At 37.0% G+C, this 25,092-nt stretch overlaps 1 protein-coding gene across 2 annotated transcripts in view; it reads left to right on the top strand.

The window, feature by feature from the left end:
- Positions 1-25,092, top strand: part of CSMD1 (CUB and Sushi multiple domains 1) — a 1,104,383-nt gene that overhangs the window by 679,947 nt on the left and 399,344 nt on the right. For both annotated transcript variants that reach the window (XM_014948981.1, XM_014948982.1), the window contains exon 6: positions 7,844-7,956. In XM_014948981.1, the coding sequence (XP_014804467.1) occupies positions 7,844-7,956 (113 nt within the window). The remainder of the gene's footprint in view (positions 1-7,843; positions 7,957-25,092) is intronic.

Consider the following 25,092-nt stretch of genomic DNA (forward strand, 5'->3'; position numbering starts at 1 on the left):
GGCATAGTCTGGAAGAGCTCTTGAAAATATTCTTGTATTCATCCTTTGGAGGCTGTTGCTAAGTGTCCCCATGTATGGACAGAACTTTTTAAATACAGAAAACTGGGTTATTTTCTTAGTCAGAAGAAACAATGTGAGTTCTGCAAATGATAATCTAAGAAAAAAAAAATAAATTATAAAGTATTCCTTCCAATGACTTTTTTTAAATTAGTTTTTACCTTGATTTCAGTTTTCCATGAGATATTTTATAACAGAGCAAAATGGGACACCTGAAAACTTTCATTCAAGAAAAAGGAACAACTCATCCAGCATAAAATATATAATGGGGAACAGTTACTAACATTATGAAATTAAACTAATTACACTGAATGGAAAATCAAATTTTTCAATTAATTAGATTTGTATATTTATTTTAGCTTATTTTGAAAATCTTACAGTAACAACTACAAACGAAAAGACATTATAGAGTATTAGATAATGGACTTTTTCTGCACAGATCTGTAGTAGGTACCCGAAGTACTTAAATATTCCCATTCTATCTGCAAAAGATATAATTTTTATATAATTTAAATGAGTTTTTCAGAACAGTTACATCTGAAAGTACAAAAAAAGTGCGTCTGCGTGTTTGTGTTTTCCTTAGCTGTTGTGACTAAAAATAAACAATTCTGGGAGACTAGCATGCAAATGAAAAATGACAATTACACTGTCAAATAATAAATACTTCATCATAAGATTGATAGTTACTGAACATTGATTTATACGTCTGATTTTTGGAATGTATCTTGCTTATAACTGAAAGTTAAAGGAAAAAAAAAAAGACAACTACTTTTTAAATTAGCATTTTCTAAATTTTATTGAAGAAATTAAAATTTCCCCTATATAGGACACTAGAGAATTTGTTAAGGGATTAATATGAACACAGTAAAAAAATCTATACTTTTCAGAATGTTAACAAAAATGCCCATCTGGGTAATGGCAGTAAAAACTCTGGAGCTGCAGTGCTCCTAAATAGAATATTATGTGTGCTGTGAGATTTATATTTTATCTTTGCAGCTATTAATAATTACTCTCAACTAAGGAAGAATTTTTAAAGCAAAAATTTATTTCTGAAGTGCTTGTTTGCTATAGAATCATAGAATCATATGGGGTTGGAAGGGACCTCTGAAGATCATCTAGTCCAACCCCGCCCAGCCAGAGCGGGTCTATCTAGAGCAGGAACGTGTCCAGGCGGGGTTTGAATGTTTCCAAAGAAGGAGACTCCACCACCTCTCTGGGCAGCTGGTTCCAGCTCTCTACCACTCTAACAGTAAAGAAGTTCCTCCTCACATTCAGATTCACCAAAAGAGTGATAGGGCATTGGAACAGGCTGCCCAGGGAGGTGGTGGAGTCACCATCCCTGGCTGTGTTTAAGGGCCGTTTAGATGCAGTGCTAAGGGACATGGTGTAGGGGAGGACTTTGTAGAGTAGGGTAGATGGTTGGACTCGATGATCCCAAGGGTCTCTTCCAACCTAGACGATTCTATGATTCTATGGAACTTCTTATACTCAAGTTTGTGCCCATTTCCTCTTGTCCTGTCACTATTTATTGGTAGCAACAAAAATCCCTCACAATTTAGTTTTATATTTATTCAATTGTGAGCTTGTTTTAAATTTTCATTTCCCTTCAGGACAGTTGTATACTCACTTTAGGACTCTACACTTATCTTCCCTGGCTCTGAATGGGAGGGCTCTTTGGAAGCTATGGAAGAGTGGCTTGCAGTACTTACAGCCTGGGTTGAATATCACTGTATTGAACAATAAAATCTAATTGATTGCTGTGTCCTAGAACTTAACGTTCCACTTTTGCTGGACAATGAAAACCATATATCAGAGAAAAGCCTAGACGTATAAGGAATTATTGTTCTTTTATTCATCAGCTTGAGAGCAGTAATAATCTTCTAGAGGAAGAATATTCAATCCAGAGTACCATGGAATATTGTCCCTTTGATGTTTGTCAAATACCAGAGCAATAATCAAGAAAAATATTTGCTCTCACTGTTGAATCAATAAACCAAGATGTTTTTAGTAAAGCCCTTTTTCAAACACCAGTTAGAAAAAAATAATAAAAATTTTGCCTTTGGTTTTAACCTCCAGCCAAACACAAAGTATGTGCAAGTGTAATGTCCTGTGTTAGGTAAAACCCAATACACAAAAGAGGCTGGAGACTTTGGTGCATAAAATTAGAATAATTAGAGGGAAAGCGTGAAGCGGGTTGTCTTCAGAGAATAAAGTTACCAGTTATATCATGTCCCGTGAGCTGAATCATAATAGCGTTTATAAGCCTTGGATGATGCTCAAGTGCTGGTATTTACTGATCTGGTCACCCTAGCTCTCGCATTTCTAAGGTGAGATTAATCTCAAAGTAATCTGGAAGTCTAAAATACCTGAGATGATATGCATTCCCCAAATATATATTCTTCTCCACTGACTATACAGGGAGCCAAGCCCAGATCCCAACAGCTGAAATTAGATAAGATGAAGCCCACCTTTTTGTCATCATTTCACCAGGTGAAAGTGCTTCTGAGCATGCGTGTAAACAGACAACATGAGAAACTTAAGCTATATCTTGGAGGGTATAATTTAAATAATTCTGGGAAAAATATATCAAGTTTCTGCTTAAATTTCCATTTTAAGTGACCTGACTATGGCTTTGACACTTAAAAGTGTATTTGTTTAATGGAAAAAACATATAACGTGAAATAATTTTATATTAAATTATAGTAACTTAGTTTTAAATAGATCAATCATCAGCATATTTCCATGTAACAGTTAATAAGCACCATTAGAAGAGAATGGAGTAACATTTTACCAGACTGAAAATGTTCTATAAGAACATAATCAAATTTTCAAAATTGATTATTACACAGAAAGTAGGCTTGTTACTTTTCTCTTTTTAATCATTTCATATGAAACGTATTTCCAAAATGTTTACTAGGCAATGTTTGTTTATAATACAATGAAGTTAGTAATGAGCTTAATGAATGTAATAACTTCACAGTGGGTCCATATAACACGCTTATGGAACGTAGTCTTTTATTTAATGTTTGGTTATTTCATTTTGAATAAGAACTTTCACAGCATGCTCTCCTCTTCATGTTTAAACCTTCTACTCTCAATATGTAGGAGCAAATTAAAACGTAGCATTCTTAGACTACTCAAAAGGATCTGAATCATTAAAATTTACAAACTCTTGTTAAAACTTTGTTCTTGGGCTTAATCCCTTGCTCATCTATATTTGTTTTCCTTCTGTCCTTTTTATACTCAAAAATTGTGGGTTTCATTCAAGCTGTTTTCTTAGGCCAAGACTGACAAAAATATATTGACAGAAATTTCTGTGGCAAACTCCCTGTGGTCCCTCAGGACTTAATGTGTTTGTCAATTTTTTCCTGTGCAGCAAGAGCCTTCTGCATGACTCTTAATCAGCAGCCTTCCTGACTCACATGCAAGCAGCTCTGTCAATCTGTCAGCTTCCCAGGGACAGCCCCTGTTATCCTGAAGGATTCACAGGAGAGTGTCTGGGGGTGCTTTGCAAGCAAGGACTTTCTGAAGTGCTCCCGTGCCTTCATAGCATTAGGGTGAAAAACAGCTCACCCAAAAACTTACCCACTCGTTTGAATTTCTTCTTGTCCCAAATGATATTAAGGTGAAATGCAAATGAAAGGATTTATTCGCAGCATCCAGAATAAACAACCATTTGCATATGGTTATGGAAACAGGCAAAGAAGGGAGGAAATAAAACATGTTTGATCTAATTACTTGAAGTGAGAAAATGAGAAACATCTTACCTACCCCTTCTCTCTTCCTCTCCCCAATGCTGAACCCTCTCCTGGTTGATTACGTTAGCTGTTATAAATAGTCTCTTATTTCAAATTACACATGAAGAAGAGATGATTTAAACTTTTCTGTGAAACTGTTACATTTAGTTCTTATCTAGAAGATAGTCTGGCCTCTTTTATCAACCATAATAGGTATTGTTCCAGTTCTTTGGTAATGCAAATAGTCTTGTTGTTAGACCAGTTGTCCCTTCTTGTATTTTGTTGGGTTGTCCCCTTACTTATATTTAGCTATAAATTCTTCCTTCCACCAGTGGTGACCTGCAGCTCCAGCTCCACAAGGTGCAGTGAATTTCCATTTGTCTTTACTGTCCTGTCCTCCTCACGCTGAATTTGTGCCAGTTCTGGCTCTTGCCTCTCTTTTCCATGAGCAGTTTAATTCACTAAAATGGCACACAGAAGTCTCAGCTGGAGGGGGAGGGAGAGAGGGAAGTGGGTAATTTTCTGCCATTTTAATGTATTAAATCAGATCACAGAAATTCTAGCAAGAATCAAAGCTGATAACACATGAGGAGGGGCAATACAGAAGCAAAGGATTGAGGTTGGATTCGTAAATGCAGGAGGAGAAAGAAGAGACAAGAATGTCACTTCTTTTGGGCAGCAGCCACTTGTTAGAGCTCTGTGTGAAACTGCAGCCAGAGCGTTTCTATACATACGTACAGAATATATAATACATACAGAGAAAAAATATATATACACATACATTGTCTTCATGTGTGTGCTGCAGCCATCATACTTCACCCCTTTGTAAGCTTCTTTCTATTATTTTGGTGCAAAAGACGGTCCTTGAAAGTTCTTGTTTTGCTGTGTATCTCCATGGGTGCCCATATAAATATTTCAGCTGAGAGGATTTCAGAACGGAAGTTAGTTCTAAATTGAAAATTAAGGTACAGTCTTCTCTCTTCAGCTCCAAACTCAGAGGCCTGTCATGACAACTATAAAACCTATCACAATCTCTTGATAAGGCAATAGAGACTTTGAAGGACATTCTGCTTCTATATCTGACATACTATAAATAAGGGAAATGTTACTCCTTCAAGATTAAATAAAAACAGAATGCCTTAATACTTGTATAAACAGTAGATTAGTGTCTGTGTGAGGAAATTATGGAATAAGAATCAAAATTTAAACCACTTAAAAGTAGTCACACATGAAAAAATTCATCTATTCCACACAGTGATCAACAGTAAGCTATCTTGGATCCTGCTGCAGCCAGGCTGCCTTCAGAACTAGGAGAATAGCTGAGAAGTTTTAATTATTTCTCATTATTTCTTGTGAGAAGCAGTATTTATCAGCAGAGGTGTAGTATGTTACTAATATAACTGTAAAGCTCTCAAAACCTGGCCCTTTAGTTCTTTGGGGTGCTGTAGCAGGCAGCACACACAGGAATTCCCTGGAAGCCTGCCTTGTTCCTCAGAGCACAGTGCAATGTCTGGCATGAGTAATGAGAGATTTGAGGTTCCCTGTGCAATCTTCTTCCTCAGATAAATGCATCAATAGACAATGTTATTTGAAAAATTATGTTCTTTTTGCCTTTTTTTCCCCATGCAACTGCTCTTTAACAGGTCACTGAATGATTGATACTCAGTGGATGAACATCTATTTTATGTTTCCTTTAATCTCTGTTGAGTGCATGGCCTCAACTACTGTTTAGCACAGAGCATTCAGACCTGTCACTTGGCCAAGTGAGAACCAGTTTGAACCCCCTGATATTAGAAGCTAAGGGCCTGGCTGATAACAGCAGTGGAGATGAAAACTCAGCCCTTCTGCAAATGAGACTAAGTATTTCCAGAAAATGCCTAAATAACATTATATATTGATGTGTATGTGTGTGTATATGAAAACCTTGTTATTAATTTAGATTAGATGTCACTTTTCTATCCAAGCTGGGCTATCACACAGTAGGTCTTAAAGTCAGTTTCAGAAAAGCTTTACCCTTTTCAGAGCAGAGGCAGAACTCAAACATAACTGAAGAATTCAATTTCTTTTGTATTACTCCCCAAACAATAAATGTCTTCAGTTAAAAAAGAAGTGAGAAAGACTTTCAATGTTCTTTTTAGACAGCATGGAAGAAATCCTCAATAAAGATCAAAGCATGAAAGCTTCCAAGGAGAACTTTGATATTAAGAAATGTGGTTCTTTACCTCATCTGAATAATTTCTGTCTGACATAAAGGACTTCCAAGTCTTCATCTGATTTTAGAATTAATACCTAATCTGAGCTAGAATCCCTCTATTTCTGTTCATGTGCAACAGGAATTGATACTGTGTGTGCCCACTTGAAGTAGAGACAACTTTGCTTTAGTTGCACCTTTGCTTTCAGAGCATGATGAAGTCCTGCTTGTTAGTGTTTCCTGAACACCCCAGAAGAGGTGGTCACATTCACAACGGCTGTTGTGACCCTGTGGTTCAGATTAATGCCTACACCATGCCCAGGAAACATTGGGAGAGAACATTAGTCAGTCATGCTCAGTAGAGTTTCATGATGAGGGTGTTGAGACACTGGAACAGGTTGCCCAGAGAAGGTGTGGGTGCCCCATCCCTGGAGTTCAAGGTTCAAGTTCAAGGTGTTCAAGGTTAGTTTGGATGGGGCTTTGAGCAACCTGATCTAGTGAAAGAAGTCCCTGCCTACAGCAGGAGGGTTGTATTAGATGATCATTAAAGGTCCCTTCCAACTCAAACCATCCTGTGATTCTTAGATTCTATGATCTGTTGTTCTAATCTTTAATACAAGCGGGAATTGATGTGAAGTGCTGCTATTAAATTTGCTAGTTTGGACATAATCAAACTGCTTGTTTTCCATGAATATTCAATTAACATCAAAAGTTAGCCCATAACAGTAAAGCCTGCACTGAGTCAGAGGGAGCAGTACCACCAGCACACAGAGGGCATACGGGCACTTAGTCAGAAACTGTGGGACGTGTTGCACCTCTCAGTTGGTAAAGCTCTAAGGTAAAGGCTCACTCTTCAGCCGCAGAAGCAGCACTGGGATCATTCTGTCTGGGATCACACTGTCTTTTACCAGTTGAGCAGTGGTGTCTAGACTTTCTGTTGGTGAACTCAAACAGATGACTTCTAAGCTCTTCCCCCTGCCATGGAGTTGCATTTGGTATATCAGAAAAATGAATGACCACGTGCTTTAGGGACCGCTGTCCCACATTCTGTGTCTTCTGCTGCAGATCTAATATTCAGCTTTGGGGGACTGGAAACAAACTATCCTTGACAGTACTGGATTTTACTTTTCTCTGATGAGCATGCTTGTAATGTTATTTAATCTTCTGTTACATTTCGACATTTGCTGTGTGATGGACATATTTTATTTGACTTGTGTTCCCGGATAAAAAAGACCTAAAATAACTAAGAAGGAAACACATCATTTTTTCATCCGACTTTCACCTTTTGTGTGAATTACAGGTCTGCCTGCTGTACCAATTCAAGTGGCAATCTGCTGCTTTCAGCAGTAATCATGTCCACCTCTCTCTTTCACACACAGCTTGGGTGCTTAACTTCAACTAGTGCCCATAATCCTTATTTATCCTTTCTTAAAACCTGAGGTTTGCTTTCCTGAGTGGTAACTGACAGCACAGAGTCAGATGATGAAATTTTGTTGAAATTGAATATGCTTACTTTTTGCTGAGTGATTTGACATACTCATGCATACATACACATGTGTGTGCACACACACTCAGAAGATTGCTTTTCTTTAATTAATGAAAGAGTAGTTTGGAGGTAAAAGTTTTCACCATAAAATGGATAAATGTAATGGGAAAAAAACCCACATTTCTCCCAGGATAATAGTTACTTAACTAGTAAAAAATCAAAACTAGATGACATTGAATCACTGCTTTAAAATACATTGTAAACAGCACAACAATATATTCTAGCTATTTTTTCTTTTTTTTTTTTTTTTTTCTCTTTTAAGTATGAATTTTTCCATTATTTATATTAGGTTCTTTTTTTTTCTTGTCCCAGGTTGACCGGTATGAATCTGCCTTCTCCTGTTATCAGCAGTAAGAACTGGTTACGACTCCATTTTACGTCTGACAGTAACCACCGACGAAAGGGATTTAATGCTCAGTTCCAAGGTAAGAAAGTATAAAAATGCAGCAAGAAAAGACCTGTACCTTTAAGCATTGCTAAAGTGGTGGTAAAATTTTAAATTTATTTTTAAATATCAGGGATGTATGAGCTGGCTCATAGTACTACTGCTCTTACAGTGAGTAGCTGTGATCCTTGTATGATCAGGCATCTCTAGGGATTTACTTTTGTAAAAAGTGTCTGGGCTTCACATTGCAGTTTGCTCTAAATATGTATTTGTTTGCTCACATTTTCTATATTAAATTGCTTTGCATTCAGTCTGATCTTGGCTTTAAAAACATGCCTGGAATGCAACTTGCAGAAAGTCAATTCCACATAAAGGCATGCCCCTATCCAAACATTGTCTTCCTTCATTACTCAAAATCTAACTCTTATCCAGAAGCGACATTCATCATTTGGAAATTTAACTCATCCCTAGCATAGAACAAATCATATTTCAAGCTCCTGCATAGATTTACATATACAACTTTAAAAGAAGACAAGATGTCAGTGTTGCTGTCAATTGCTGCTTATGTTCACCTAGATGATCATTAAAATGCAATTTTTTAGAATGGAATCTTTATTGATTTTTGTACTTCATAAATCATTACTCAAGATCAAAGTTACGTTGAAAATAGAATAGCTCCTTAATTTGCCTGTGCTTTTAAATTCTGTGCTTACATAAGCTGTTTCAATCATTTTACCCCACACCATCAAATCATTTATGCGTTTAGACCTTCCTTTTTTCCTGAAGCTCTAGGGCCTGTATCACCTTAGAAATGACAAATCCTCTGCAACAACTCTGTTTCTGGTGACCGTGACACACACGTGCAATTGATATAAAAGCATTTAACATCCATAGTTCCTTTCTTTTTTTTTTTTTTTTTTTTTTTAAATAAACAATTTTAGTAACAACAGAAAACTGTGACATTCCATTTTATGTTGGCAAGTCAGCAAGAGTGTGTATTCTGTGATCCTTTGTACTTACAACTTATTTTTGCAAAGTTTACTGCGGATACATATTTAATACCAGTATAGGTGACTATGAATTTAAATGCACTGCTTATGTTAACTTTGTGTCTTAAGCCTATTAACCGGAGATTGTAAAACCAATGTGGCTCATCTTGCTAATGCACCAGAAACTAAAAGTCAACAGAATAACAAAGGAAAGTTTGGGATAGAGTAACCAACACTGGAAAATACTTTTTTTGTTCTTTTTCAATATATCTTATCTCTAGCTAAATACCATGGAATTAAAGCTTTAGGGAAATATCTGGGGAGATCATTATTTCAGATGTATATCTGTTGCTTTGCATAATACACCAGATATTGGGTGTAAGGGTAAACTTGACTCATGTAGAATATGGCTCATGAATGACAAGTGGAAGTATTTTATTGCAGTTCAGATTCATACAATTATGGAAATTTCCCTTCTTTGTTTAAATTATTCCTTAAAAATTCAAGTTTATACAATTTACTGTATTAAATACAAAGATACTGGAATTACCCAAGTCACAGCTATCTATCTTATCAGAATCAATAGCAATTAAATGCATTCCTATGTAATTTACATAAACATAAACTGTGTTAAAACCTAGGAGACAGTCTTTCAAAACACATTGAATGAAAAAATATCAAAATTTGGTTAATCTAATACCTTCATTCATCCCTTTTTATTACATGACATTAGTAATTCTTTCTGTTACATGCATGTTTGAGAACTAAGCAATAATTCAGGATTTTATGTTATACAGAAGTAGCAATGATATTAACAGCTAGAGGAGCCTAGTAGTACCACAAATCACAGAATAGTGGAGGTTGGAAGGGACCTCTGGAGCTCATCTAGTCCAGTGCCCTCCTCAAAGGAGGGTCACCTAGAGCAAGCTGCTCAGGACTATGTCCAGGTGGGTTTTGAATACCTCCAAGGTCAGAGACTCCATGACCTCTCTGGGCAACCTGTGCCAGTGTTTCACCCTTACATTAAAAAGATTTCACTTATTTTAAGTGTATTTTCCTGTGTTTCAATTTATGCTTATTGCTTCCTGTCTTGTCAGTGGGTATGATTGTGAAGAGTCTGGCTCCATCTTCTTTACACCCTCTCATCTCATGAGGTATTAATACACCCCAATAAGATCCCTTCCGTCCCCAAGCCTTCTCTTCTCTAGGCTAAAATATCCCAGCCTTCTCAGCCTCTCCTTTATCTTTTTGTTTTCAGAAACTTATTTCTGGAACAGGCTGTGGAATCTCCTTCTCTGGAGATATTCAGAACCTGACTGATGTGTTCCTATCCAGCCTGCTCTGGGTGAACCTGCTCTGGCAGGGAGGTTGGACTAGATGATCTCCAAAGATCTTTCAGCCCCTACCATTCTGTGATTCTGTAAAATTCAACAACTTTGACAGATATTTCTGTCTTAGTTGCTTTTCTCATGTAGAATAATTATTTAAGCCTATCATGAAAAAAAAAAAAAAAAAAAAAGGAAAACTTCCTGTGAAATGTATTCTGGCAGAAAACCCTGGCTGCACATGGGGTAAGCTTCTAGCAGCTTCTCGCAGAAGCCACCCCTGTAGCTCCTTCCTGCTACCAAAACTTTGTAACACAAACCTGATACACAAATATAATTATTTTGATATTTTTAATATCAATCTATTTGGTTTGATCTCATATATCTCATGTCGTTTCCTTGGGAGTTGGGTTAGGAAATACTGGGATTCCTCAGCCCTGGAAGTCACTACAGGTAACGACCTCTCCCCACGGTGTATTGTCCAAGAGTTATTCAGCGTTTCCTTTCCCATGCAGACAGCAGCTGCTTCTGGCCCTGCTCAGTCTGTGTCGTTTGGCCAAATGTGAAGGAATGTCTGTTTAATATGTGCCTCAGACCTCTTGTTTCATTAGTATAAAAGCTTTTTTTGAATTTTTTGCCTTTTAAAAAGTGGCTTTTTAATAATAAATTTAATTGCTTTTATGGTAGAAAAAGCATATAATAATGAACTATAGACTTAATGAATTTAAGTTATGAACTGATGAAGGCTAGAACTATCCAGGTTTAACTCAGTTTTAGATGGATGAAAGATTGATTGAAGCAGATTAAATTGACCTTTTTTGCTATTCTGCTTTGGCCTGTCTTAACAGGTGAGAGATTTAATTTTGAGACTCATAATTTTGCTTCCAAAAAGTAGCAATTGTTGAACTAGTTGAAAATGAAATAGTACCTATTGTTACTTGCTCTTTTGAGACCCTAAATTCTGCTCTAGTTGGAAGCAAGGCACTTGGCTCCTGCAGACTAAAAAATGCTTCATTCATTGAAGTTCATCAGATTTACCTTAAAATAATCCAAGATATTATTTAATCACAGTAATAGGCAGCCAATCCCATTGTTATTTCATTTTTCTATCTAGTTGTGAGACTGTGTGAGTTACAAAAAGCCACAGAGCTGTATTCCCAGGAGGCACACACACACACACAGAGCATACACACACACACCCCATACACATATGGCCTGGTGCCACATGAGCACCACAGCCACAGCCCCACTCCAGTTGCTGGTACTCAGACCTGCATGGGAGCACACACGGACACAGGTGGGTCTCAGGAAATCTCTAGGCACCTTGGTTTCCCCAGCAGTTGGCTGGGATCTTCTGGCCACTCTAGTAGCTACCTCCTCCAGATGCCTCACCCTGCTACACACACACACCCTCCCACCCTCCTAGCTCACAGGCTTCTTTACCTACTCACCAGGCTGGATCTTTGGGACCACTCACAACGTTCACTTGCACACCCACACTCAAGGTGCCACACCACGGACACACAGTGCTCCAGGCCATGGTCTGATTCCAATTGCTACACTCAGATCCCTACACACAAGCACAGAGAATAGAGTCCCTCACCCAGGAGGGGAATTAGAAATTGAGCTCCTGGTGTGGGTTGTCCCCCAGCCCCTGGAGCTTCACATCACCTGGGACAGCCCCAGGGAGGTGTGTCTCTATACTGGGTACCAGGGTTCCCTTGCTTGCCCAGGACCCTCTGGGTTTCTTCTGGCCTTGTGGAGAGGGACCCGTGATAGGCTGATGACACCTGTGATGATCCTGGGAGGAGCCAAAGCAAGGTGGTATTTGTCTCTCCCATCTCCCATCATCTCTGTGTGCTCCTTTGTGTGTGCACAGGTGAGCTTTTTATCACTTAACATCCAACAACGTAATTGGCCTTTCCAAAGCAAGTCAGTATGGGAGCCAGCACAACACACCTCTTGAAGCAACAGCAAGATAAGAGACTTTTTTTTTTCTTTTCCTAGTAAGTACTCAGATTATCAGACTTTTTCTACAGTTAGCATACAGATATTTTATTTCTTTTTCAACTCATTTCAAATTTACAGCATATTTGTTATCAAGTTATCATAGTTCTATTATTGCTGTAATGTGGACTTTTCCAATCAGCCAAAACCAATGCTAGCAAGCAGCCAATTTAATTTTCTTGTCTTTGTTTGCTTTTTGAACAGGCAAACAGAATTATCACTTATTTCATTAAAGTATTGGAACTACCAATGAGATTAAAAACTATGCATAGTTCATTTATTTCTTCAGCAAATTTTTCAAATTCACATCTAACTTGAATTTTTTGCGATATTTAGTGCCCAAATTTTTGACATGGTGAAGAAAAACAGCTCACTAATATAAAAAATTAAAGCAGTGTATCAGAATTATGTGCTTGAATGCATTAACTAAATGTAGTTTTAAAATGCTTAGCAAGCTGAATGTATAAATTAAACAATATAGTATAAAAGATATACCTAACTGCTGGATGTTTGGATTTCCCTTTCAGCCATATTTATTGTTAAATCTTCTATCAGGCCAGAGTAGAAGATTAAAGAAAACTTTAAAAATAATAAAATGAATGGGTACAGACTGAAGGGCTTGTTTTATTTTTTTTTTTCCCCTCCCTCCCCTCCCTACCCCCTTGTTACTTTGTTTTGATTTTTGATCTTTTGATGATGATTTCATGAATAAAAATAGTTATGCCTCAATTTCCCAGTGAACCTGGGGAATTCTTTTTATACTTTCAGAATTTCTAGGCAGGAGACCCAGTTTAAATGGCCCTGAAAACCCCTGTAACAACTTCCAGTGCGATTACATGCTCTGCCTTGTCTGCTTTGTGTCTGCTGTATCAGCACCGTCGGTCTCATGGAAACCAACACTCCGGTGGATATGACTGGGCTCAGTTCTTATTCTGCCTTGTCCTGTGATGGCGTGGTGACAAAGATGTTACATTCACTCAGTTATGAGCGGCTCTTTTTTTTTTTTAAATCCATTTACCCTCACCTGTGCTGATATACAGAGCCTTTGCATATATTCAGTGAGAGTTGCAGCTGATTTGTCTTACGCTGGTGCTTTATAAATGCATACATTCCCCAGAGGTGAAGTACCATTAATGTTCTCGCTATGAGATGAAAACCTAGCACTTTCCAGCAACAAAGCTTATCAATGTACACAGAATGACTTAAAAGGTGTGATAATGATTCCCCAGCTTTTGTGTATTTATAGCAGGCATATTCTACTGGTTTAGTTTTCGTTTATTTCCAAAGCAATAGAAAAAGGTTGTTTTAATATCTTTTGGTTTTCATTTTGACAGAAAAAAATCACAATACTTTCTATACTAACTAAAACTAATCAGCCTAAGTTAAATATTTATTGCAAAATTCCTAGAAAGGGAATAAGAAAGTTTCCAAAGCCAAATTTTATTGATGGACGTGTTCTGCTTTTACAGTAAGAGTAAGATCTCTGTCGTAAAGTGTTTCCAATGAAGTATACTATTTTTGGCAAGATATCAGAGATGTTCAAGGAGCTATTAGATGAATTCTGGTACATAATGACCAAAACACCTATCTGCTGTGTTTGTCTACCTTGAATAATTCAGGATTTAACAGACAGATAATGCTGAAGTCAAACAATGATTATAATAGAGGCTGCTGAAACAAATGTGTACTAATGGAAAACCATGAGTGAAATGATGTAAAAACAACTGCTAAGTAAAGTAGTTCTTCCAATGAATTTTTGTAATTCAGGGAGTCTGAATATAAGTGCATTTCTATCTTTCCTACACATTCTTTAAAACTTTAGAAATGGTGCTTGAAATATGTGAAAATAATTTGCGGTATTTCCTCCATGCATGGTACTTTTAGTCAAGGGTTTCAATTCCGATTGTCTTTTAGACTTAATTTAGAAAGGAAAATTAGTGAAAGCAATTGATAAAATCAAAAAGCCAGAAGAAACTGTTATTTTCTAGCTCTTATGGGATACTGAATATAATTTCCCATTAAATAGTACTGAGGCAATAATTTCTATTATGTTAAGTATTATTACCAAGAAAGTAATCTGGTCTTGATATGAAAACATAAACAAATAGTTAATCCACCATCTCTCTTGACCATTCTTCTCTGTGGTTAGCATAACCGCTGTTAGTTATGTAGTTCTGTTTTCTCAGTTGGATTAGTCTGATTTCATCTTTCTGTGTTCAATAATGGTGTTTTCCTTCAGCACAGTAAAAAGCCTTTTGTTAACCTTTTTGAAGCACCAAGTCACCTCTCAATCTCCTAGACAAACTAAGGACGTTGAGCTCTTTAAATGTCTTGTTGGAAGTAATTTTCACCAGTTACTGCATTTTTATTGTGAGTTGGTGTTACCTGAAACTTCCGGTGACCACTTACAGGATTTTAGCTGCATTAAAATACTAGACTAACAAGTACTGGATCTACAGCTAAAACTACATTTAACTTTTTTCCAAATGTGTTTATTTTTTTTTTCTACTGCTGTGGGTTTTTTTTTTTTGTTTTTTTTTTTCTACTGCTGTGGGGTTTTTTTGTTGTTGTTTTTTTTTTTTTTTTAAATAACCCCACATGAACATTTAGGAAATTAATTAGCTAAGTTATGTTCAATCACACACTGTACCTTAGGGGTATAAATATTTTTTCTTAGCTATTAGTATGCCTGTCATGGCTGCTGTAGGTAGACTCTGCTTGTTCATTTATCTTTTTAATTCCCTTGTTTTCTGTTCTTTCGTGTTGTATGTTTCTTCCCCATTGTGATACCGTAGTTGTGGATTTCCCCACATCCTATCAGTGTGGTCATTGTAGTATTGGAAAGTCATTTATTTTGGGAATCTTTTATTTTGACTTGTTTAGATTTGAGTAAGAGTGTGTTAAGCTATTTTGCCATAACTTTTGTTTAGTATAATTGATTTACATTTCAAGGACACTTATTCAGCTACATGGCAAAATCTGTCCAAGTCTACAATGAGATAAGTTCCCAGAGAATATTTGTTTATGAAGTAGGAAGGAATAAATCTTTTTTCTATAAAAGTAAGATTATTTTGTCCTAAGCTTCATATGTGACTGTTGATTGTAAACAGCTCCCTTTTTGGAAATTAACTTAAACCCTCTTTTCCAGTCTGATTTTCAATCTGCCTGAAAACTTAGGTCCCATAATGTATCTTACATTGACACCTGAGAGTATAAAATACCCAACACCATTAATCACTGGCCTGTATTTTCCCATTTCTAAATTTAGGCTGTTTGGTCAAACCTAAGAATTTCAATCCAATAAAAACTATAATAATGAAATTAATATTTGACATCTTCCCACACATTGAATGTATATTTAGCCTCTCTGAAAGAAGTTTTGATTTTTTTGCATGTGTACTTTTGTCCCTGTATTAAAATTATAAGATATCTATTAGCTTAATATTAATCTATAGCAAGTGATAAGGAAAGAGCAGGAGAAAACACTCAGGCTGTTTCCTTGTGAATGTGGCCTGTAGAACCTCTAAGAGCTAGCTGCTTAATATAGCTGCTTCTGTAATTTCTCTTTAAAATTCATAATCAAAGTAATTTGGCATATATATTGAGTTCAGCACATCCTTAGGATAAAACTGGCAGTTCCTCCCGTTTTTTGAGCCTTGAAGCTTTTTCTTTTTCAGTGTTTGACCTTAAAAATAATCTTTGAATTTATTGTTAAAACTGCCATCTCATAAAGGCAACAGACATTCTTAAGAGAGATTGGGCATCTTGTCTGTTTCTTTTTCTCAGAATTTAAAGCAAACCCCAAAATATCACTTTGATTGCTTTAGATAGATATATTTTCTTTTTATCACTCTTACTTACCAAGAGTACAGCAGAATTAGACCCTAGGATAAAGACTCTCATTCCAAAGTTTAGGTAGAATTTCTCAGTGCCGACACAGCCATTCATTCTTGCCTTGTTCTAAGGCACCACTGTCCCAAGGCTACCCAACTTCTAAGACAGGTGTTTTCTATGCTGTTCTGATATTATGAAACTGATGCATCTTTCATAAACTTCATATTTTCTAATGCAAAAATATGCATTTGGAAAATGTTGAAGAAACCGTAGGTTTCACTAATGTTTAAACCAGCTAGTAGCAATATAGATGGAGCAGCAAAACATGGATCTAAGAATCTAAAATGCACAAGTGATGGAGATATGCAGGTTTCAAGGAAACTTGCATAATCTACCTGCAATCACAAAACCAATTAGACTCATTATTTTATCTTTGGCACAGAGTGAAACCATTCACTTGGTCAGTTTTTGCATGGGAAGAAATTGGAGACATCAAATAGTCTGGTAGTAGAGATTTGCAGTCTCTTCATTATCTACCGTGCAAGAGAAGAGTTCATCGAGGTTCAGCTGTGTGATGGATGACAGTCAAATGATCAGTGTGAGAGCTGTGTTTTACAGATGTTTTCTGTCCAAATTGCAGTTCTGATTTCTCTACAAAACCTGAAAAGACAGTCAAATGCTGACTTCAGAATAGTTCTTCCTGATGAACATTTTGATCATCCCACTGAGTGGCACTATGGTGATCTTCACGGAGAAGAACCCTTAATCAGCATTTGACACCATAGCTGAAAGACTATAGTTGAAGTGGCATTCAAACAAGGAATTGAGTGGACCTCATTTTATGATTTATTTTTAGAGACAATCCCTATGTACTACCACTCAGTGTGTTCTGTGATAGTGTATGTTCACAGTGCAAACTGTGGTGATACTGTTTTCCAGAGCTGTGGAGGACATCTGCAGGCACTGAAGACCTGATGCCTGCTGAACTTGTTTTATTGTGATATATCATATATTGATAGCAAAACAGAGCTAAAGCAGTCTGTCAGGGCAAGGGGCCAGCTTAGTGACATGCAGAAGGTTAAAGCAAAACAAGTGGCCGTGCTTCTTTTTAAACTTGCAGATCCTGTGTCAGCTTATGAGAAAGATTTGTGTAAAAATCTATTGTGGCACCAATTTGTCTTGGGGCTGTACCATTTGTTCCCCAGCACTGCACGCAGAGATTTCCAACACAGGGAGCAGGTGGAAGGTGTGATAGTGACAGGCAGTGCTGTGCTGGATTGATGTAGCAAGGAAGCCAACTGATCCTGAACCTACAGCTTTTACAGGTAGCCATATAGCAGAAACATCCGTGGCTGCTGTGAAGCTCTCTGGAGTTATAATACTGATTAGTAGGGAAGATTTTGAAAGCTGTTAGTGAGGGAAAGGCTGGGATAGTGTGTTAGACAGAATACTCTTCAGGCAGGGAATACAGAAACAGCAGAGAGTTGGATTGTTCCAGTGAGATGGTTTAAATGAGACATGCTATAGAAAATTGTGAGGCACATGGGAAACTCAAGAAGTGGATAGCCAAGAAGCAAAGCTTTTGAGGATCCTCCTAGGTTAATTCTGGGGTCTTGTTTTATCAATGAATTCATTTTAGAGTTCACTTCATAAACTGAATTGAATGATAAGATTGACAATGATTGTGTTTTCCTATTCTCATGAATACTAAACTTTTCGGAAGAATTCATGGTACAACAAGCCAAAGGGAAGCAGAATAAAACCTAGAGATAGCTAACTGGTCCTTTATCCTCCTTATCACTTTCAGTGATAAGAAAAAAATATTTGATCTATAAGCAGAATCCAGAGAGAATAGTGATGCTGCCAAATGTGGAATTGTACATCATTTCTTGCTGGGCTAAAAAATGGTAGTACTCCTGTACCTGTGTCTTTGGAGGAGAACCCAGAAAGACTGAGGCACAAGGGCACTTTATTTCAAAATAGGAGTACTCGAAGAAAATCAGAGCAATGAAACTAAAGCAAAATGAAATTGATGAATTTGCGCTGTACTGAGAGAAATTTGCTAAGTCCCTTCAAGGATAATCCTATGAATGTTATTGCAAATACATCACTGTTCCTTACTCAACTCTGCAAAATATGTAAAGCTAAGTGTCAATCTTTGTAATAGATATTTGTCTTCTAGTCTCTCTCAACATACAAAATACTAATTTAAAAAATATACAAATATTATTTTTTCCTGTACTGTAGCAAAAGCAGAGAACTGTTCAAATACATTCCTTATAGTGACACTGGGCTTCAGGCTGGACAGGAAAGGCCCTGGTCACCAGCTACTGGGCAACGTGCTGGTCCTCTTCACCTTCAAATATCTGTACTTGGGAAAAATCTGCAGTGAAAGGCAGCCAAGAGCTGAACTCAGCAGAGCAGCAGCAGAAGCAGCTTGAGGAAGTACCAGCAGATGATGTCAGAATATTTTAGCTTTGAGTAGTAGCCAGTATTTGAGGTCTTGCAGGTTATTTCATGCGGGAAGAAAAACTGGCAAGATACTTATGTATTTGGGTAATTGGGAAAAAAATGTAATGTCATCCAAGATTTACATGAGGACTGTCACAAAGAATGTGCTAGGAACAACCAGCAAGTGTTAGCTTTCTTCTTACGGAGCCACATTAAGGGTATTTTCGAGGTAGAACTTTATTAGATCTAAAAGAGGGTAAATTAGATCAAGCATAATACTCTGTTAACTGAGCTGTGCTTCTACTATCTTATCTGGCTTTGAAATGACAATTGTACTGCACAACATTGCCTGTTTGCACACATGCAATTAAATGTAGGTGAAATCAATTAATTTCATACGTTAGAAATCCCAGAAAACCCCACCAAGGTCTTAGTCACTTACTGTTTCTCAGCCAGATGACTTTTTGTTATGAGTTACTATTATGAAATAATAGAAAATAGGTTTAAAAAGTATCTTGATAAGCTAACCCTATATCAAAGAGAAGCCAAGTGTATCTGACTTTGGTTTCAGACCTTAAATTAACACGTTCTTTAAAACTTTTGTTAAGATTCCACAGCTTCTCTGGGTAATTTATTCTAGGGCTTCATCGCCCTTCCTGTTAAAATGCTTTTTTCCTGTCTAACTGAAGTTTCCTTTGCTACAGATAAAGATTACGTGTTCTTGTCCTAGCCCTAGTGGAACTGCAGAGAGTATCTTTCCTCTTTTGCAGTTCCCATTTAATGTTTAAAGTGTATCGTAACTCCTCAAAACCCTCTCTAGATTACATTATTTCTCAGTTATGGCCTACAAATAGACAATTAGTTGTGCTTCATACCATCTTCACTTTTAGTTCACTTTTCCATATTTTTCTTCTGGCTAATTTCTATCCTCTCTCCCCTAAGCAAAATTACACAGCCAGAGAATAAGACTAGAAATTCTTGATGCCAGAGGCTACCTACTGCCTTCCATTTGTACAGCATTTGGCTCAGTCATGATCAGTCAAACAATACTAAAAAAAGTATTGCTTTTCTTAAAAAAAAAAAAAAAAGTATTTCTTCTACTTTACATTCATAGCCACCCTGAAAACACATTACAAATATAGTCTCTTTGTATTGTATTGCAGATTTCCTGGTTTGAAATTAATCTTCAACCACAAATTACAAGTTACATTCATAGCCACCCTGAAAACACATTACAAATATAGTCTCTTTGTATTGTATTGCAGATTTCCTGGTTTGAAATTAATCTTCAACCACAAATTACAAGTTCTCTACAAAACTTTGTGTGTCAGATATAAGGAACCCAATTTAAAACAAAACAAAACTTATTAAAAAAAAAAAAAAGTTTCACAGTGGGAGATCTGGGTCTGAAAGCTGACTGCCTCGTACCTTTGTATTGTCCTTGTAATAATTAGTTAATTGGTAGTTAATGATCTCAGAGAAGGAAAATGTGTTCTTCAAGGAGGTCAACAATCTGCTCTTTGCCTTTTTTAGAGAAGTTTCTTTAGATAATTTGAGTGGGGTTTTTTTCCAGTTGTTTTACACTTAAGTGGTAATTTATGGATGTGTAGGAAGTACATGTAACTATTTATTATCATTTTCTTGTTGTTATTTTAATCTTTAACATTTTCTTGGAGTTAGCACAAGCTTGTATGATGATGGAAGGAAAGACAAAGGTAGTAGAACGTTGCCCCAGATAGTCCCAGCAGGCAACGTTCTCTGACAAAACCAAAACTCTCTCCTTCATCTTAGAGGACACAGAGCTGCCAACACTCTGAGGGTCTCTCAGTGTATTTTCAAATCTATCTTCAAATAGGAATTAACTGCTTCATGAATACAAAAAAATAATAGCAGATAGGAAGGAGTACGTCATAATATATTAATAGAATTCACAGAAAATTTGATTTCTTCCCTGGAAGTTGTACTTGAAGAATTGGTATATGTTAAAAATAAATTTGTTAGTTTGCAAGTTCCTCTTGTTTATAATGAGTAGTTCATTCAAAAACTTCCAGTGTCAGAGAAAAATTGTTAATACATTGAATTTTCTTGAGAATGCTTTGAGTAGATTTCAGATAGGTTGTCACTATTTTCAACGTGCATGTAGACTTTGTTTAAAAAGAAAAAAGTCTGTGTTATCATGTTCAAGTCAAACAAAAACCACAGATGAACCATCTTTGTTCCAAAATGTTATGTAATGCTTAAACCATGTAATTAAATGGACTCATGAAGAATTAAAATGAAAGAGTCATCAGAGATTTAAATTACTGAGTTCACTTTTGGAATGATACTGATTCTGCCAGGGTTAAAAATTTGTGCGTAGCTGTTTTGGTTAATAGTCATAAATAGTTGGGGTAATGCTTCCCAAACTGCTTATATACGTAAAACTTGATTCTCTGTTACTTTGTATTTTGTACAGTTATTTGCACTTATGAGATATATATTAAAAAAAATACACACGTGCATAGAATATTTGAAAGACTAACTGCTTCATGCTTTTATTTAGTCATATGCAATTGTTAAAAATGCTGTTTTAAACTATCATGAAAAAGCAAACCTTCAGGTTTAATTTCTTGAGCAGTTTGGTGTGTACCCGAGGTTGGAAGGGCAGTTTTCAAAGAACCAGTCTGGGAAAAAAAAATGTAGAAAATAAACATAATTTTAAAACATTCATTATTGTATGAATTGTAGCAAACCACCCCTGCTGTAATGAGCTGCTGTGTATAATGTGCTTTTACAATAGTAGCAGCAGTAGAGCAATTTTTTGTGAGTTAATCTCTCTTAGTAATGAATGTAACCAGAATAAAAGCGAGAATTTTTTTCCTTTTGAATTATAGAGAGGTAGGAACATCCTCATTGGGAAACTGAGGCAGTATGGGCTGGATGAGGGGACAGTGAGGTGGATTGAGAACTGGCTGTGCGACAGGACTCAAAGGGTAATGATTAATGGAGCAGGTTCGAGTTGGAAGCCTGTAACCAGTGGAGTCCCCCAGGGGTCAATACTTGGACCCGTGCTGTTTAATATAGTCATCAGTGACCTGGACGAGGGGACAGAGTGTATCCTCAGCAAGTTTGCTGATGATACCAAACTGGGAGGGGTGGCTGACACCCCGGAGGGCTGTGCTGCCATCCAGCGAGACTTGGACAGGCTGGAGGGCTGGGCAAAGAAGAACCTCATGAGGTTCAACAGGGAAAAGTGTAGGGTCCTGCACCTGGGGAAGAAAAATGTCAGGTACCAGTATAGGTTAGGGGTGGACCCGCTAGAGGCAACTACTGAAGAGAAAGATCTAGGGGTCCTGGTGGACAGTAAAATGACAATGAGTAAACAGTGTGCTCTTGCGGCCAGGAAGGCCAATGGTATCTTGGGTTGTATAGGGAAGAGTGTAACCAGCAGGTCAAGGGAAGTCATTCTCCCCCTCTACTCTGCACTGGTGAGGCCACAACTGGAGTACTGTGTCCAGTTCTGGGCTCCCCAGTTCAAGAGGGACAGGGAACTACTAGAAAGAGTCCAGCGTAGGGCTACAAAGATGATTCAAGGATTGGAGCATCTCCCTTATGAGGAGAGACTGAGAGAGCTGGGACTCTTTAGTCTGGAGAAGAGAAGGCTGAGGGGAGACCTTATCAATGCCTACAAGTATCTCAAGGGAGGGTTGAAGGAGGAGGGAGCCAGACTCTTTTCAGTGGTTCCCAGTGAGAGGACGAGGGGCAACGGGCACAAGTTGGAACATAAGAGGTTCCACTCAAATATGAGGAGAAACTTCTTCATGGTGAGGGTGACGGAACCCTGGAACAGGCTGCCCAGGGAGGTTGTGGAGTCCCCTTCCTTGGAGATTTTCAAAACCCGCCTTTGAGAGAAGAAAATATTATAATGCTTACAATATGCTACATAATAATTAATTCATGGGAGATTTTTCATAATATTTTGAACTAGGCATACACAAGTTATGTAGCAAAGATCTATTCCACCAGATATACACAGGTATAACTGAAATCAGAATCTGAAATCATAACTAAATAATTTCAGTGAGGTGAAAATAACTCAAAATGTGTTAGAAATCTTAGAACAAAATCATGGTCTTACTGAATGATAAACAAAATCTTATACTACTCCAGATCTAATTAAGTAATCTATCAAAGCTAATATGAAATCTAATATTTGTGTGAATGTCACTTCAGTATAAAACAACGGGCGTCATATAACCCTGGTGTTTCATTACCTAGTTGGTGGGTCATGAAAGGTCTGTTTGAAGTTCTTCAGAGTGCAGTCTGCATATGAAACTTCTTACTCGAATTTATCTGAGCTTAGTTATTTAGTGAATATTTTGCTTAAACTTGTTGGTTATCTGAACTTTCTTCACAATATTAGATCTTGCTTACCCAATCATATACCAGTGTTCTAAATAGTTAATGTTTGGCTTACTTTCATCTTTTTATTTAAGTGAACACAGCCAATTTACCAGTTACATTTCATACTTCAAATGCCTTGGGCAAGGAAAATGCAAAGGAGAATTAGCTATTTAGGACAACTTTTTCAATGGCAGAATGACAGCAGCCCTCAAATGTGTCAAACCACCTTTATTCAGATACAGATATAGTTTATTATTATCTTAAAGTAATCTAAGATGGTTTTTAAAATATTAATGCTAATTTTTTAGAAGTACCTTTTCACAAACAATAAATCTGAGTACAACATATGTCTATACTATATATATCTAAACACACAGATTGTTACCAACAGTTGAAATTTTACTCATTGGTTCATCCTGGGCAATAAGCTCTCAATGGCTCTGCTGAGCAAAGGGGTTGGACAAGAGGTTTCTTACAACCTCAACCACTCTGAGGTTCTGTGATTTTGATCCTTTCTTAAAACTATATTGCTGCTAAATTCTCATAATCTTTTCTGCAAGGGAATTGTGCTTGGGGTAAAATGTATTTTCTTCACATGGTTTCAAATATATTAGAAACTAAGAACTTCATAGAAATCAGAATAGGTTTGAATGGAGATTTACAACTTGAAAATTTTATTTTAACTTTCACGATCCATTCAAATAATGCCAGATATATATTGTTTTCACGGCTGAATTAATTCAGCTCTAGCAAAAAGTTAAGGTATAATATCGGTGCTTTCCAGTAGGCTGATAATACTGTCTTGGACTTCCAGAGCTCAGGTCTGCCCTCCCTGCTGAATGGCTATCTCATCTCCAAAAGAGGCTTGAAGTTATGATTAACAGAAAAGGTGAAGTGAGTTTTTCAGCTTAGCTGAATGTCTGAGAGAAGACAGTAGAAAGCTATGCAAATTTAAAAAAGTAATCACTTAAAAGGCGGAAAGTGCTGTTCATATCTGACATTATTAACATAAACCCATTCCTCTTTTTGTGCTATTAAATGGCAAATCACCTTTGAAATCAGGAAAACCGTTTTAATGAAAGAGAAATCAGGAAGTAGAAAAGATGTATCTCAGAAAAGATATTCAAATGGGATTTAAATGGTAATAAAAAGTGCAATTTAGGGTATTTCTTCCATGTTACAGAAGCGGTTGAACTGGGTCACTCAAACCACAGTGTTCAGTGGTCTCTATTTCAGAGGATGACGGTATTTTAAAGACTATGCTTGCTTAATTCTTTTGAAAAATAGAAGAAAATATTGTGCAGGCCACATGCAAAAACTTACATACGCAAGTACAATAGAGGCACAACTTTGGTATTTATGTCTCAAACTAGCCCATTTAACCTCATTGATCCCTATGTCTCACAGATACCTACATTTGGCTGTTGAAGTTCTCCAGACATAAAAGCTCATGTCACCTAATGTTACTGTCTGAAATGTAGAGATCTAGCTTGAGCAAGTGTTATAAGTTTCTGTTATATTTTATGGAGATGAAAAGGCATCTCTAGAGGATGATTCATTGTGCCTATCTTAGAAAAGGATTGATTTCCCCCTTGAGGTAGCCATTTCTCTTCATAAAACATACATTTTAGATGACTGATCTTAAGTACTGTGAATCCCCTATCTAATGTTCTTTCAGAGAGATACAGAATGCCTTTTTCTTGACATGTGAAAAACTCCACGGATGGAAACTAAAGGACCTATTTCAATGCTTGACTGTCCTAATAGTGAAAAAGTTTTTCATATATCATGTCAGAACCTCTCTTGTTTCAATTTATGTCCAGTGTATTTCAAATAAAGCTGATGGCTATCATTTTTCCCTATTCTCAAGAAGCGTGCTTCAAGTACATCTAACAAATGCCTTCAGTAGTGAACTCCCACAAGGAATTGGAGTGATGATTGCTGCTTTCACCTTAAATGAGGTCACAGGACAAAGAGAAGGAGGAGAGTATAGGTCTTTTCTCTGTCCACTGTATAACAACTCAATGGTTTTACCACTCATCCGAGACTGTAAGCAACATGGGTTTTGAATCCTCCAAGAACTGCTCACGTGTTTTACATGACACAGGTTTTAGTAAATCGTGGAATTCCTGCTGGCAGAGGGTCCACAACTCCAGCCAATATCTGAAATATTCTTTACAAGAGTAG

Source organism: Calidris pugnax, unplaced genomic scaffold, assembly GCF_001431845.1.
Source record: "Calidris pugnax isolate Ruff unplaced genomic scaffold, ASM143184v1 scaffold141, whole genome shotgun sequence".
NCBI lineage: Eukaryota > Metazoa > Chordata > Aves > Charadriiformes > Scolopacidae > Calidris > Calidris pugnax.